This window comes from Astatotilapia calliptera, chromosome 19 (genome assembly GCF_900246225.1).
Source record: "Astatotilapia calliptera chromosome 19, fAstCal1.2, whole genome shotgun sequence".
NCBI classification, from domain to species: domain Eukaryota; kingdom Metazoa; phylum Chordata; class Actinopteri; order Cichliformes; family Cichlidae; genus Astatotilapia; species Astatotilapia calliptera.
Window position 1 is genome coordinate 7786395 of NC_039320.1, and position 14969 is coordinate 7801363.

The 14969-nt window shown below is 45.7% G+C and overlaps 1 protein-coding gene across 5 annotated transcripts in view; it reads right to left on the bottom strand.

Moving 5' to 3' along the window:
* col12a1a (collagen, type XII, alpha 1a) overlaps positions 1-14969 on the bottom strand; it is a 52495-nt gene that overhangs the window by 14230 nt on the left and 23296 nt on the right. For 4 of the 5 annotated variants that reach the window (XM_026153102.1, XM_026153103.1, XM_026153101.1 and 1 more), the window contains 29 exons: positions 13904-14053; positions 13686-13805; positions 13439-13603; positions 13203-13349; positions 12798-12937; positions 12141-12270; positions 11320-11465; positions 10693-10822; positions 10469-10605; positions 9650-9779; positions 9421-9560; positions 9082-9214; positions 8889-8912; positions 8049-8188; positions 6464-6593; positions 6179-6318; positions 5964-6093; positions 4174-4316; positions 2898-3027; positions 2654-2796; positions 2436-2565; positions 1762-1881; positions 1487-1633; positions 1295-1411; positions 1059-1211; positions 878-952; positions 661-800; positions 427-550; positions 184-327 (listed from right to left, as the gene is read on the bottom strand). In XM_026153102.1, coding sequence (XP_026008887.1) covers positions 184-327; positions 427-550; positions 661-800; positions 878-952; positions 1059-1211; positions 1295-1411; positions 1487-1633; positions 1762-1881; positions 2436-2565; positions 2654-2796; positions 2898-3027; positions 4174-4316; positions 5964-6093; positions 6179-6318; positions 6464-6593; positions 8049-8188; positions 8889-8912; positions 9082-9214; positions 9421-9560; positions 9650-9779; positions 10469-10605; positions 10693-10822; positions 11320-11465; positions 12141-12270; positions 12798-12937; positions 13203-13349; positions 13439-13603; positions 13686-13805; positions 13904-14053 — 3798 coding nt within the window. The remainder of the gene's footprint in view (positions 1-183; positions 328-426; positions 551-660; positions 801-877; positions 953-1058; positions 1212-1294; positions 1412-1486; positions 1634-1761; positions 1882-2435; positions 2566-2653; positions 2797-2897; positions 3028-4173; positions 4317-5963; positions 6094-6178; positions 6319-6463; positions 6594-8048; positions 8189-8888; positions 8913-9081; positions 9215-9420; positions 9561-9649; positions 9780-10468; positions 10606-10692; positions 10823-11319; positions 11466-12140; positions 12271-12797; positions 12938-13202; positions 13350-13438; positions 13604-13685; positions 13806-13903; positions 14054-14969) is intronic. The other variant, XM_026153104.1, reaches the window with a different exon arrangement.

Genomic DNA, 14969 nt, shown 5'->3' on the forward strand with positions numbered 1-14969 from the left:
ACCATTGTTAAGTCTGCAACAAAAACCCGCTGCGGGGATTAATACAAGAGTTTATTAAACAGGCCAGAAAGTCTGGTTCAGATGAACTAAATCGACGTTCAGGAGCAAATGCTTCCCCTGTTTTACTTCTTCTATAGCACAAATGCAAACACACGAGCCAGCGATTCATATTTCCACACATACCAGAATGCTGCAGCTTCTCTGCACTCTTCTTGACCTCATCCTGGGAGCGTCCGTCCGTGACGACCACCAGCACCTTCGGGACGTTCCTCCTCATGCCGTTGTCTGAGGTGAACACCTTCTCATAGACGTGCTTCAAAGCAATGCCTGGACGAAGAAGAAAACGGGAGAAGAAGACCATTGAACCTCAAACGTTCACTACAGTCAGAACTTTAAGTTTGCAGCTTTTTTTCCCCAGAGCTTCACCTGTCTTGGTGTTGCCTCCTCTGTAGCGGACGCCCTGCAGAGCTGAGATCACGATGCCTTTGTCGTGGTAGGTGTTCAGTTTGAACTCGGTCCTGGCGTCATCGCTGTACTGCACAAATGAAACCTGTTCACCGAGAACAAAAATAAGAGGATGGTGACGACGGTGAACACAGATATTAGGAAATATGTGCATGATTTTTTTTTTTTTAAGAAGCCACCGAAACATCAGCTGACCTGCATGCCTTTAGGGCTGATGACATCGAAGGCTGCAGTCATGCTTGTAACAAACTGGAGGACTTTATTGAAGCTGTCGTCTCCAATACTCCAGGAACCATCGATCAGGAAGACCAGGTCGGCCTTGGCACCTTTGCACACTGCGATGCAGGTAAAGCAACGTTAGAGGCTGATCGCGCCTGGACAAAGTAAATACATTGATTAAAGCTATCCTTACCATCTAACGCAGGTGGGACTGTTGCTGGAGGAGGAGGAGTGGGAGCCTTTGTTGGCACTGGGGTGGGTTTAACCACTGCAACGCAAGAAAGAATCGCATGTATGAATTTATCATAGCTGGTAAAATGACATCTTTGTAACATCAAAGAAACAGGAAGTTCCAGCAGCAGCCGTTTCCTTACACGTCCTCTCTTTGATACTGACTCCAGGTCCCTCGAGATTGGGCGTTTGCGTGTACACGGTGGCATTGTAAAGAGTGTCGGGGGTTAAGCCGTCAAAGCAGTAACTGTTCTCTGAGCCTCTGACGGTGATCTCCTGAGCCCCGCTCCTGGAGGCTAAAGGAGAGGAAAGAGGAGAGCGACTTAGCAACTGATTCTAAAACGTTACTGTGACGTGTAACCGGGTGAACTGAACTTACTATCAAAAGGATTGACTTTGAGTCTGTAAGAGGTGGCCGCTCTGTGAGGGGCCCATCGGAGGCAGAAGGAGTCGTAGCCAACGTTGTAGGTGTTCAAGTCCGTCACATTCAGATACACTAAAGACAAGCAAACGCAGCTCATTACAAATCCATCCGATCCAGACATCAACCATCAGGTAGCAGCGTACTTACAGGTGGTGCCTTGACCGACCAAAGGTGCACTGTCACCCGTGTTGTACTGTGCCAACACCTTCAGGTCATAGGTGGTTCCAGGTTTCAGGTTATGGAGCTGGTGGGAGGTTACGTCTCCAACAGACACCTCCATGGACTCATCCGAGCCTGAAAAGCAACATTAATATGACTTGCATGTAAGCAATGAGGCTTTTTGTCTAGTAACAACTCATACAACTAGAAAAACAACAACAACGATATATAGTTTTTGATCCAATGCTAAAGCATGTCCGTACCCTCAGGTTGGTAGATAATCTTGTATCCGTTAACCCTGGAGGGGGCGGGGTCCCAGGACACCCTGAAGCGGGTGTACCACTCATCAGAAACACGCAGATTCCTGGGGCCGAGCATTCCCACTGCAGGAAGCAAAGACAGAGCGGCGCAGTCAACACAGGATAAGGTTCACTGTAATGGGATGCACAGGATCTGAGTTTTGGTGATCCATCAGCAGCTGGGTAATTTCTGCATCTGACTTCACTGCTCATAATAACATTGAGTGAAATATTCTAATGTGCGATTAGCGGGATGATAAATTCCAGCACATGAAAGAAAGTAAAAAAAAAATCATAATAAGAATAATAATCTGCCTGAAGGAGCGGAGCGGCATTACGATACGCAATAGTGTTTCTTTTGTTTGAGAAGCAAAGTTAGGCAAGACTCTGGCCAGCACTACGAGGATACGATCTCCTTCACTGGAGTGCAGGCAGCTTTTCTGCCAAAGGCATTTTGTGCTTTTGGCATTCTTTAAAAGTCAACAATATCACTTATTCCACGTTTGGTATAATGTTCAGTTCCTCAGGAACCTCATTAGTGAATCAATCCGTTCGGATTTTCTGCTCGCCGCTGATCAATAACACTCGCTTATTGAATAAAAACTCTCACAGGGTCACACAGATGGAACAGCTTGTACCTGTGCGTCCGTCACCATCCACCTCTCCTCCTGCTCCATCAGCATAGATGGCGGTCACTTTGATGTTATACGGCGTGTCCGGGTCCAGGTTCTGCAGGATCACGTTGTTTCGGTTTCCTGGCACTGTAGTCTACAAGCAGAAGAATTGGATGCATAAACAAGTGCCTTTGTTATTTATGGCCACAAAAACATCGCTGTCGAATTATAAATATGCTCACATATCCCTCAATCGGGTCTCCTGTGATCTGGGCGTAGGTGATGCGGTACTCCATGACAGGACCATCTGCATGGTCCCAGCTGACAGAGAGGGTAGTGGTGGTGGGGTCGTATACGCGCAGGTTCCTCGGGGCACTTCGAGGCACTGAGCACAGAAACGGGAAGAAGAATATGGTTTTGCATTTTTGTTGAAAACACCTGCGCGTCTCAGAGCTGCTAACAAAACACACTGGCCCGGGTTCTTACATGTCTTTCCTTCATCCATGATAGCAGGTCCTTCGCCATCGCTGTACAGAGCAACAACTCCCACATTGTAATCAGTGTTTGGAAGCAGCTGCTGCAACAAGGCTGTGGTGGTTGACCCTGGTACCAGAATCTGTGCAGAGACACAAAATAAGTGAGCTTTTATGCACACATGCACCAAAGGGCCAAATCCAACATTCACGCAGCCACAGACTCTGCCCCTCTCGTCTGGCAGCTGCTTGTTTTCTACACCTGCCTTTTACTGAATGGCTCCTTGTTGTCAGCAGCAGTGAAAGGAAGAGCCAAACAGTCCTTTGATGTTCAGAGGTGTGATAGTGGTTTAAAAAAGGACAGAAAAGGGGGCTAGGTGGGTGACAGCCAGCACTGATGGAGGTGACAGCTGATCGTGTGTCCTTAGCCTCAGAGCGGTTATCTGGACAGGCTAAGGTCAGCGCTCTGGCCTGGTGGAGGTTCAAACGTGTTTGTGGGTGTCTGAATCATGCCACAGTGTCTCCTGGTCAAACTTAGGCTTAGGACTCAGCAGCCAATGATGATGAAGCTAAAAAGCTACGCTGCAAATTTCCAGCTGGCGTTGGATTTGGTGATGCTGGCTGAAACAGGCTACATTACCACTGACCCGCATAATTAGCTCTGGCCATGCAAAGGGCACGATCCTGTCCTAAACGTGCTGACCAAAGGGGGGGAAAAGAAAGCTGAGTGCATGTCTTTATCAATATGCTGGAATTTCTATCACCTTCTTAAAGACACTGTCGTTAGCGACCCAGTGAAGAAACTAGTGGTGCAGTCCATCTGGCATGGATGTTGAAGAAAGCTGATGCAAAGAGACGCTTTAAAAGTTTTATGGATTCTTTGAGCTGCCCAGAAATCTTTAACATATGAAGATGTGGGCCCTCTGATGCCAGATGGCACGCAGCACGGAGAGAGCGGGAGCTGCAGCTAAAGAATTTCTGCTTTAATGAACGTGTTTGAAACTCAAGCACTTATTTACACAAAACAATCCAAATGGCAGAAAGTGCACACATGCAAACACGCTCGCACCAATGCGTTTGGTGAGCAGGCCGAGTGCTTTTAAAAGTAATTGCACGGTAAACTGCAAATGCTCCCACTTCCAGCTCCATGTGGTGATCCTCAATATTTGTGCGCATTCTATATGATTGAAGGCATTAGAAATAAACCTGCTCTCAGTTAGTTTTCTCAAGTATAATCTAATAATATAATTTACGTATCAGCCATTCCCACACAGCAGTTGGAAACTCACTGATTCTGAAGGCCTGGCACCGTTCAGAGGAGAGTAGACCACCCGGTACTGCTGGACTGGACCTGTGGCAGCTTCCCAGCGAACGTTCAAAGTGTTGGTGGTGGGGTTGTAAACCTGGATGTTTCTGACGGGGCTGCGCTCCACTGCAGGGACAGGAATATTGTTTGGTAAGAAGGAATTAAAGAGGGGCAAGAGAACGAGGACGAACGGAAAGGAAAGGCTGACAACTGCAAAAATGGCAATAAATTAAGGCTAAAAAACCAACAATTAAACAAAACCCATAAGAATGAAGCACAAATGCATAACTGGGGTTCCAGTACTGGTAAATACTCCAGATGAAAAGGTTTACGAGTATCTAAATAACACCTCTGTGAATCTCCTGTAGTCCTGTCATCCTCCCTTTGTCAAGGTTTATAAATCATGGTCTGGACTCATTTTATGGCCAGAACAGGACAACATGAGAACTCTCCAGTAAAACTCCCCCAGCAGCCAACAGAGACGAGTTTAGGATGCTATTTAACAATACAGCTATCAACAGGGCACTTCCTGTCAGTGCCCTGAAGGTTAATGAAAAGGATACAGAAAGGCCTATGTGCAGCTCTGTGTGAAGCTAGACTTCTAAAAAACCAAAGCAGATGTTTGGAGGTTTTGTGCTGCTCTCAATTATAACCCCATAAACGCAGGAGAAAAAAAAGTAAGCAAGCTTCCGTACTTTAAATGTTTTACAGACCAACGCTTGTTACTTTTAAGATGCTGTGAATGCTCGCCGAGCAGCTTGTTAGCTCAAACGGTTGAATCAGACGAGAGCCGATTCAAGGCCTGACGTTAATGAACATAAATATATGTACACAGGCAGCGTGAGCTTTGACTTGTCCACTGAAAAGCCACTGAACATGATGAACTATTGCTACAGAAGGGAAAATGGGGGTAACAGTAGCTGGCACGGCGCATGACCCCAGCAAAGCAGGCTGAGAGCAATTATACATATAATGCTCTCTATTCATTTCAAAGCCCCTGTTTCTTTTTCCCAGAGAGGAGCCAAATACCCCAGCCCCGCCATTACCCTGACCGCTAGCCTTCACTCAACCTATAAATGGACAATGTTACAGTAAAGAGAGAGGAGACACCATTATAGTGCTGCCAGGCCAGAGGAATTCCTTCCTGCGCAATCACCCCACAAAATGCTGACTAATTCCCAGCAGAGTTCGGTGGTTCAGCTGTGGGAGAAACTGGAAAACCGATGTTCACTCAAACTAAGCTGACTGAGCTCAATGCTGTCATTTATTTTAAGCTTTAAGTTCCAGTTTGCAGGTAAGGTTTAAAGCTCTGTCCCAGCGAGTCAGCTGAATGCTCTCTCTGATGGACGTTTTTCGTACCCGGGACGTCGGGTAATTGCGGGTACCCCGGTTCAGACTTATTCAGGTATTTTTTCACTTCTGGAGAAGGAGATGGGATTTGAGCTGGCTGGATTGCAGATTTTCAGAGGATTTGGATGATATTTTTGAAACAAATCAGTTACAACTGGCTGCCTTATTGAAGGTTTCTGACCCAGCAGGCCAGCAGCCGAGGCCACTCGGTTCATTCCGGATAGACGGGAATTGATTCCTGACACTGGAAAATAAATCCCACTGCCACGTCACGGCATCTCATTCACAGGTCTTCTTCTTGGTCTGCGTGGGCTTTTCTATACCCTGATGACACAGAGGTGGCTGTCGCTGCCTAACGACCTCGCGTGGATCTGCAGTGGATCTCGTTACCTACAGCAGCAGTTGCATGCGTGGAGTGCTTACATGTTTTGCCGTTCTCAGACATGCGCAGTCCTTCTCCAGCAGCATATACGGGAACCACAGACACAGTGTACACAGTATCAGAATCCAGGTTCCTCAGGACGGTACTGTAGGTACTGCCTGATACCTGCACCTGTGCAGAAATACAACACAGCATACATCATGTCGGGGTTGTTCCACTGGAGATGGCTGAATGTCGTTGTTAATGTCTTGCTTACCATGTCTTCCACTCCTCCAGCTGCAGGCACATAGAAGATCCTGTACTGACGGACGCTACCCTCAGCAGGCTCCCACTGGACGGTCAGGGTGCTGGTGGTGGGGTCAGTTACCCGCAGGTTCCTAACACCACCCAGAGGCTCTGGAATAACATAAAGATATGATAACGTTGCATCCATCAACAAGGCTGAACACCATGTGTGAGCTTTTTTAAACTGAGAGACTTTCCATGAGTGTGATGTATTCATATATCCAAGACTTGGCTGTCATATTTGTTCACAACTCACTGGTCTTTCCGATGCCCTCCAGCGGTCCGCTAGCTCCTTTGGCATAGACTGCCACCACGCTGATGGCGTACTCGGTGTCAGGCGTCAGCTTAGGAAGCAGGACTGTAGTCTTCTTTCCTCCAACCTGGGTCTAGTTAGGGAACAACAAATGAAACATAGTTACCTAGTTTAGTAAATTTCACTTGGCTTTTCAGTCCTTAAAATATTTCTGCATTTCCTGTCTCTTTTGCTGTAGCTTTAAAAACAACTCTGCAGCTCTTTTATGTGCTGAGGAGGAGGTATTTCCTCTGTTTTAGATGGAATAAAGTATCCTCTGCGGGGTTTCTCAGATTGATAACCTGATGGAAAGAATTCTACCTGAAAGCTTCCAGGTGGAATGCTCTGAGTGTTTTTGGACAAGGTTAGCATACAGTACAGTGGCCAAGGTAAATATGTCCGCTAATGGTGGAAACAGTCAGATGTCTTGTTGTGACTAATGATGGATTTACTGCAACGCTGTTGGCTTTTGCTATAAGGAGTAAATATTCTTAGAGAGTGTGTGTCTGTTTGCATTTGCTGGATTTGTTTTATCACTGCGTTTCGGGTCAAGACGGCACTTATTATTTTTATTATTTGGCACTGTGGCAGTTTTTTCTTCTTTAAGTACAAAATGTGTGCAGCCCATTTCCAAAAAACACACTTATTTAACTCAGGGTTACTCATACACGTTGAAATCCGGACACTGAACCAACACGTAAGTAAGCGTCCGCTTTTCCATTAGCACAATTACATTTCATCAAGAACCAAAAGAAGAAACCTCACCGAGCCGTATTTTAAACATACAAACAGTTTGATGAACTTCCAGTCTTAGTCACCTAAAATGACAAATTCTGGATTGCACCTGTTAAAAGGTGGCTATAAAAGTGTGAAGGACCAATGCACGGCAGCACTTTAAACTTGATCTGCAGGATAATATCTGACACCAGTGACCGGACTCTGCCTCTTCAAACATCTCAACCTTTTATGACGTTCAAGTTTGATCTCTTTTAATCTCATAAAGAAACAATCAGACGCTTCACATCAGCGTGAAATCTCGTGTGTAGATATTTGCTCGTCCTCAGGCTTCTGGTTCTCGTTTTAATTCTTGCTCGTGGAAACTCTGAGAAACGTCTGACAGAAAATTGAAACCAAAAATTCAGCTGTCATCCAGAAAGACTTTTGAAAATTCAGCGAGACGGCCAAAAATGCACGACCAGTGGGAGACAGTCTGCAGCGTCAGGAAATACTGAGGAAAGAGTAGGAAAGGTTTTGTCCACACTAATGCCGCTGTATCCAAACAACAGATTATGAGATTTGACTCGGAATAAACTCAAATAATTGAACACCGATGCCACAGCTGTATAGATTTCTTGGAAGCAAAGTCGCTGTGGAGGAAGAAACAAATCCACCGACTGAGTTAAAGCCATAAACTATAAACCGCAGTTGTCTGGATTATTAAAGCGAGACTGAGAAGGAGATGAAAAGAAAGGAGACACTAGCTAAAATATTAAAGCCTGTCACTGCTGCTAAACACTGACAAACACGAGCTAACTGTTGTGTGACTTACAGTCTGAATCCTGCCTCCAGATGTGGGGACGTAAGAGATCTTGTAGTTCTGGACACGGCCCGTCGGTGGAGTCCACATGGCGTTCAGAGTGGTGGTGGTTTCATTGTACACAACCAGGTTGGTGGGCGCTGGAAGAGGCACTGCACAGTGCAACAGGCAAGCACATATATGACAGTTAAAGCTACGCCAACAGCAGTTATACGGTTTCCTTTGAAAGCGTTTCTGATATCACTGAAATATCTTTTAAAGACACAGTCCTTGAGATTATTGGCTGATTTGAGTTCAGATGCCAGTTAATTTTCTGCCTTTTGTTTATGGTTGAAAGAAAATAGAGCAATGAGCGTTAAACAGGACTGCAGCTTTAAAAAAGAAAAGACAGTCGCTCTTCGTCTTTTCTCAAGCAGGTGTCTCTTGACGGACAATAGATGGAGGAGGATGATAATGATATGATGATGATGATGAATGACAAATGCATGGATGAATGAATGAACATGGATGGATGAATGAACTGATGGTGGCTGATGGAACGGGCTTTGAAAACAGGGATTGAAATCCTTGTTTTGCCAGGCATGCATGGTGGAACTCCATCCAGCCATTTCATGTAACCGAGTAAGGACATGAAGAAGCCGTGGGATGATGGCGTGGACAAACGCAGACAAGCAAACACGTAAGAATAAAACCGGGCTGTGACAGCATCAGCACCACTGGAGCGATGGATGGGTTAAGGGTCTTGCTTGATGATGAAATAACAACGGTTCTGATGACTGGTTGCAACAATAAAACATGCTTTTGTCACTTGAAAGAAAAAGCATCCCTTTGGTTTGCTATGAACACACTTACGTGGGGAACCATTTTGACGGCGCACTATAGAGGCAGAAATAGAAAGGCATAATGGGCAAACCTTTGATCGAACACTTCACACAGCATCAAAATGCAAAATTAACACCAAAAGAAGAGAAACTGTGACAAATACTTTAAGCATACAGTGTTAGCTAGAGTTATTACTGAGTCGTCATCACTGTGTGCGTCTTACATGTCCTCTCGGTGCCTAGCAGGTCCTCGCTCTCCGACTCATCCGGGTAGATCGCAGTGACGGACACGTCGTAGGGCGTGTCTGACTCCAAGTTCTCCAGCAGGTGGGTCGTCTCATCATTGTTCAGAATGGCCTGATGAGGAAAACACAAAGACAGCTTAGCCAATAAAAACCAAATGTAAGCCATGTAAAATTCATCGTCTGTTTTTTAGATGTTCTCCCTGCCTCCACCGGAGGTCTTTCCTAAGCAACGCCAAACGCCTACTGTGGGACTCATCGTGAAATACCTGCATGATTTATTCCTAATATAAACATCCCGGACATCTGGTTTTCTCTTACGTATTGGGTGTTGGCATCTCCCTTCTTAACCCAGCCAATGCGGTACAGAGCCACGTCAGGCGCTCCATGCTCCCAGTGAGCTACAAAGCTGGTATGCGTGACTTCTGTGAATCGCAGGTTCTTTGGTGCTGGAACCACATCTTTAGAGCGGAGGAAAGAAAATGCAATTATGATCTCCATCTCGGTCAGAAGCAGCAAACGGGGCCGGCGCCATGGTAACGATTCTGACCTGTGATGGCCTCTCCCAGCATCGGCTGTCCGGGACCTTCGTCGTAGACTGGAGTAACAGCTAAAGCGTACTCGGTCTGAGAGATCAGGTTATCCAACTGTCTGCTGGTCACGCGTCCTCCCACTTCCAGCTGTAGAACAATAAAACACAGTTGTTAAATGTTATTATACAGTATCAATAAAGAATATATAGCGCTTAAGAATCACTTTGCGCGTTTGGAAAAGTGTAAGGCTTCGTTCTCAGGGAAGGTTTCCTGGAATTCTGGTGACCTCACTAATCTGCACCTCATAAAACCGGTAGCAGTGTGACCAGCAGGTATAACACTAAAGCAAACAGGAAGAAACTAAACACACGAAATACTTTGTGCTCTTGGTTTCACTCGTTAGCTGAAAGTTAAGATGTTGTTAGTGGCACCATGTCTCTGTGTTGCATCACATATCTTCAGCTCAGTGTGTTTCCACCTTTAGAGCACCTTAATCTTCACTTCCTGCAGAATGTGCTGCTGTAGCCCAACAACTCCCACATGGGGACATGCAACCATAAAGTATTCCTCCAGTCCCCAGTACCAGAACCAGCCTGTAAGCCTTGCAAAATCACATTCAGAGAGTTTCATAATATTTCTTTAGACTCCAGAAAATCCCCTCATGTCCACTCAAACAGCTGCAATCTCCACAATGTGATAACGGATCAGTCGAGAAATATCCAACAACTTAATCATCATAAATCCTAATGACTATAACAGACAGGAGGTTCTGCAATAGCAGGAAGGGACTGGTCATAACAGCGGTTGTAATACCATGAAAGGAAAGACGAACTCACTTCTTTTGCATCTCCACTCTCAGGCTTATAGGTGATGAGGTACTTGCGAACGGGACCGGGAGCAGCATCCCAGTCAAGCGTCATGGTGCTGTGGGTAATATCCCGAACCCTCAGTTCTCCCGCAGGTGGCATGGGCACTGCACATGAGTTAAAAGCTCTGTTAGTTTATCAAAAATGACTCTGAATTTGTGCTGAAACATTGAAATGATAGGCTGGTTACGAACATGTGACTCCCTGTTTGGTCAGTGGTTCGCTGGCTGATTCTCCATGGAGGGCAAATAGGGAAAGCGTGTAGGCCGTGTTGGGGAGCAACTTCACCAGCTGGACGTCGGTTGTGTCGCCGCCCACTCTGATCTGGAAGCGGACCAAACCAAACAAACAACACAGGTTGAGAGGGGAAGCAGATGAGGGGGACTCCTCGCTGGCTGGGAAATATGGTGAGGAGAAATACTGGAGCACATCTGCTGCATCTGGGTTTGCCCCACTGGGGTTGACACCTCATGAAGAAATGATGATGATGTTCCCTTGGCAGAGTGAGCTCATGGTTCAGCCACCCCTCTGTGGCTGACAATGTTTCTTTGTATTTTTTCCTGTTGCCTTGCTGCTGAGTGACGAGGCAAACACTGGTGTCTTTGTAAAAAGTTATTTCAATGTGTGACATCTGCACTCAGTCAGAAATGCTGACAGCAGGTCACTTTGTGCTTTTAGCGAGGCGCTGCGTGTGTTTGGTGCTCGTGTATGCGAGCAGGCATTCGTGTTATGAACCTACAAACACATGTGAATGTGTCCATTTCAGTTCTATCCACAGCTGATTGGCTGGATGCCTTCTGGTTTCCCAGAATGGATCTTACCTCCTGCTCTGTAGTGGGCTGCGTAGCATTGATGGCGCTGTAGAGCAGCATGTAGCCTGTGGCTCCCGGTGCCCTTTCCCATCTCACTCTCATGGTGGTGACCTGCTGATCGTAAATCTCCATCCTCCTCACGGCACTCAGAGGAACTGGAAAACCAGGAAACAGCAAATACTTGTTAACCACTGCATTTGTATAGCCACAATTATAATTAATTCTTTGATTGCATAAAGTTTGCATTTACACTATATAATCTTTCTTTCAAATTTGGACCTAAAACCAAATTTAATCTCTTAATTTGCATCTAATCAAGATTTGGTACTTTCATCTTTTTGCAGCCACATATGGTTTCACAAACAAGGTGCGTATATATGTGTATATATATATATATCCTTTGAACCTTTTATTAATGGAGACCACACACGAATTACAGTCTCTGAGTTGCATTACGTTTGTGTTACGCAACCGAGCCGGAGAGATTGCATGATGGCGGCTGACTCAAAGGGCAACTGCTCGTAAAGCAAAGACTCAGGGTTCGTGAGAGCACCAGAGTCTGCTCGAATTGAAACCGTAGCTCTCTCAGAGCCCCATTTATCTGGCTTTCCTAATAGCGCGAAAGGTCTGTTTGAGTTAGACTCTAAATGATAACCACTTAAGAGCGTGCAATAAAATACGGTCACATCTGCAGTTCATCATCACGTACCGATTTAGCTCATTTTTACTAGTGTCATATGCAGCGCTGTTTACAAAGTTAGGTTTGCATTAACGTTGTGTGTGGAGTTTTAGTCACTCAGTCTCTTTCAGTGAGCTGAGGTGGGACATACGTGTGGTCTCTTTTCCATCCAAAGCATCACTGCTCTCCTCTCCCACCACGGAGTAGACGCTGACCAGGTACTGTGTGAGAGGGTTCAGCCTCTGGAGAACCACAGTGGTCTGACTGCCGTCCACGATCACCTAATAACAGACAGGAGGATCAGAGGATTGATGAAGTTTTACTAATGTGCACCAGAACTGTGAATATCTTCACAGACATTTCCAATCAATCCCAGAAAACAATCTGTAAATTTTTACCAGGCTAAAGGTCAGCCTCACCATCTATAAACAAATCCACAATGTTCACTATTCAAGCAAACCCTGGGAGCTGCAGAAAAACAAACTTCTGCATATTTGTTTCAGACTCCAAAAACACATCCACGCCGTGGAGCCGAGACGCTGCCGGCCAGCGGGGCCATCTCTCATTCAAAGTCACGAGATTTTCTTACTAATCTCTGAAACTGAGACGGCTGTTTTTGTTTCCTTGGCCTGTGTCGAGCTGCAGTGTAATCAGACACCCAAACAGCAAGAAGCCAACACAAACAGGTGGCTGGAAATAGAAGTTGTTTCCCAGTAGCATCAGGGCAGCATTAACACTCACATACTGCACTAGAATTACTTGCGTGTGATTGAAGCAGAGCAAGTTTTTTGGTGTTTTTGGCAAATACCTGTTGTGGGGCTCCCGATAAAGTCTTGTACTCCACACGGTACTTTTCTGGTTGGTCGTCGGGGCCGTCCCAGGTGACTCTGAAGGACCGGTGAGTCACCTCTGATGTCACCAGATTAGTGGGTGCATCTGGAGCGCCTCCTGTTAAGATGCAAGCATAGAATGCTTGAAACCGCTGCGTATAATTAACTCTAAATCACTGATTTAGGGTGAATTATATGTAGTGAAAAGCTCTGAAACTGGCCAACTTTCTCATTTCATAGCTTCATAGCTTTTCCACGTATGAGGGAGTAAATGATGCTCATGCAGGGGTCGTTCTTTGCATCTAATGTGGTTTTTTCACGAGGATCCTTGATGCTGTCCACTATAATTATACTGCTTATCAAACACCTTGGACTTCACACACCTGGCCCTTTGACACTGTTACACAGGTTGTCAGAAACCCGGTCCACAATGTCCAGCAGGAAGGAGAAATCGGCCACGTTGTACATGTGAATGTCATTCGGCTCAGAGGCAATGGACCTCAGCTCGTTCTCGTCTGCATTCTTAATACCTAAATAACAATGATATAAAGGTCAAGGGTCAGCAGCAGCTTTTTAGATGCAGGAAAAGCACAAGTTAACTGCACCACTCTTTGCTTACCGATGGCATAGAGCTCAATGCCCTGATTGCGCAAGTTTTGAGAGTTGGCAATGACATCATCCTGCGATTTTCCGTCAGTGATCAAGACGCCAATCTTTCGAGCGCTGGGACGCATCCCGACGTCCTCTTTGAAATTGTTCTGGAGGATGTAGTTCAAAGCCAGACCTGCCACGAAGAAGGCACAGAGTAATGCGAAATGCTCGTTTGCGTCTACAAAAGCAAAAAGATCAGAAACGAAGCGAATCACCTGTCATGGTGTTTCCTCCCTTGTAGGGCAGGTTGGACACAGCATCCAGGAGAGACTCTCGGGTTCGGTGAGCATTCAAGTGCCATTCGGTCTTTGGGTCTCCGCTGTACTGAGCAAGCCCTAAAGAAGCCGCCAAATCTTAGTTAGAGCACCTCAAAGAAAACCTTTGCTGTATTAACAAATACATACTTTATCATTCTTATTTTGATTCAACGCACCGATTTGGACCCGATCAGGGCCGATGTCAAAGACGCCCACCATACGTGCAATGAAGGCACGAATAGTCTTGAAGTTCAGACGTCCGATACTCCAGGAGCCGTCCACCAGAAGCACAATGTCAGCCTGAGCATTGGTCCTACACATCGTATCTGACAGGGCAGAGGTTCACGTGTCACGAAGGATCCCAGGTGAACGTTACAAATGAGTTTCAAATATAATCAAAAATGCTCTAGTGTAATGGTGGAAGAGCTTTCAAGGACGTGTGAGAAGAAAAGAAGGGAGGAAAGAAGAGCTGACGGCAATAAATTTCCACAAAAATCCAAACAATTTCCTGAATGCTTAACAAACAATCTCTACATGCACGCAACAAATAATTCTGCTCTTTCTTCCATCCCTCTGTGGATAACAATTATTTTCCAGGTGGTATAATTATGATCTTCTTCACTCGGCAGCATGTGGAGGCAGTAATTCTTTCAGTCGTTTTCCCATCCACGGGGTACTCCCAGGAGAATGTGCCCTTTATATTAAAGGCCTCCGCTGAGGAGATTATTGTGCCCTGCAGAGCAGCGAGGAAACATTCACATCCTGTTTTCCAAACACCTGTGTGATGAAAAGGAAGTCATCCGATCCTTTGTACCTAAAAGAGAACTGCAGATGTCGCACTAACTGCTGTTGTCTGCAACTGAAAACAGGTTACATGATTTTACACATTAGAAGTACACACAACATCTCCAATCTGTGGGCAAAAAGCCCAAGAAGTGGTATGTGGAGGTAAAATATGATTTTCTAAAGTCATTTGAAATAGTTTGTAACAATAAAGATCCAGGAATAAGTGCCTTTAATGTGCAGACACTTACTCGGTAGATGTACAAGGAAACGCTGATTATGTCACCTCACCGAGTCTACATCTGCCTCCTTTTTAGGAGAGGGCTTGCAGCTAACTGGTCACGCTGACCTTTCCTCGCAGCAAACACAACTTCTTTCCTCGTCTCACACTTGCTGCCTGCCACGCTCTGACTCACTGGATAGTAAAACGTTTCATAAGTGCAAACAGATTATACACGC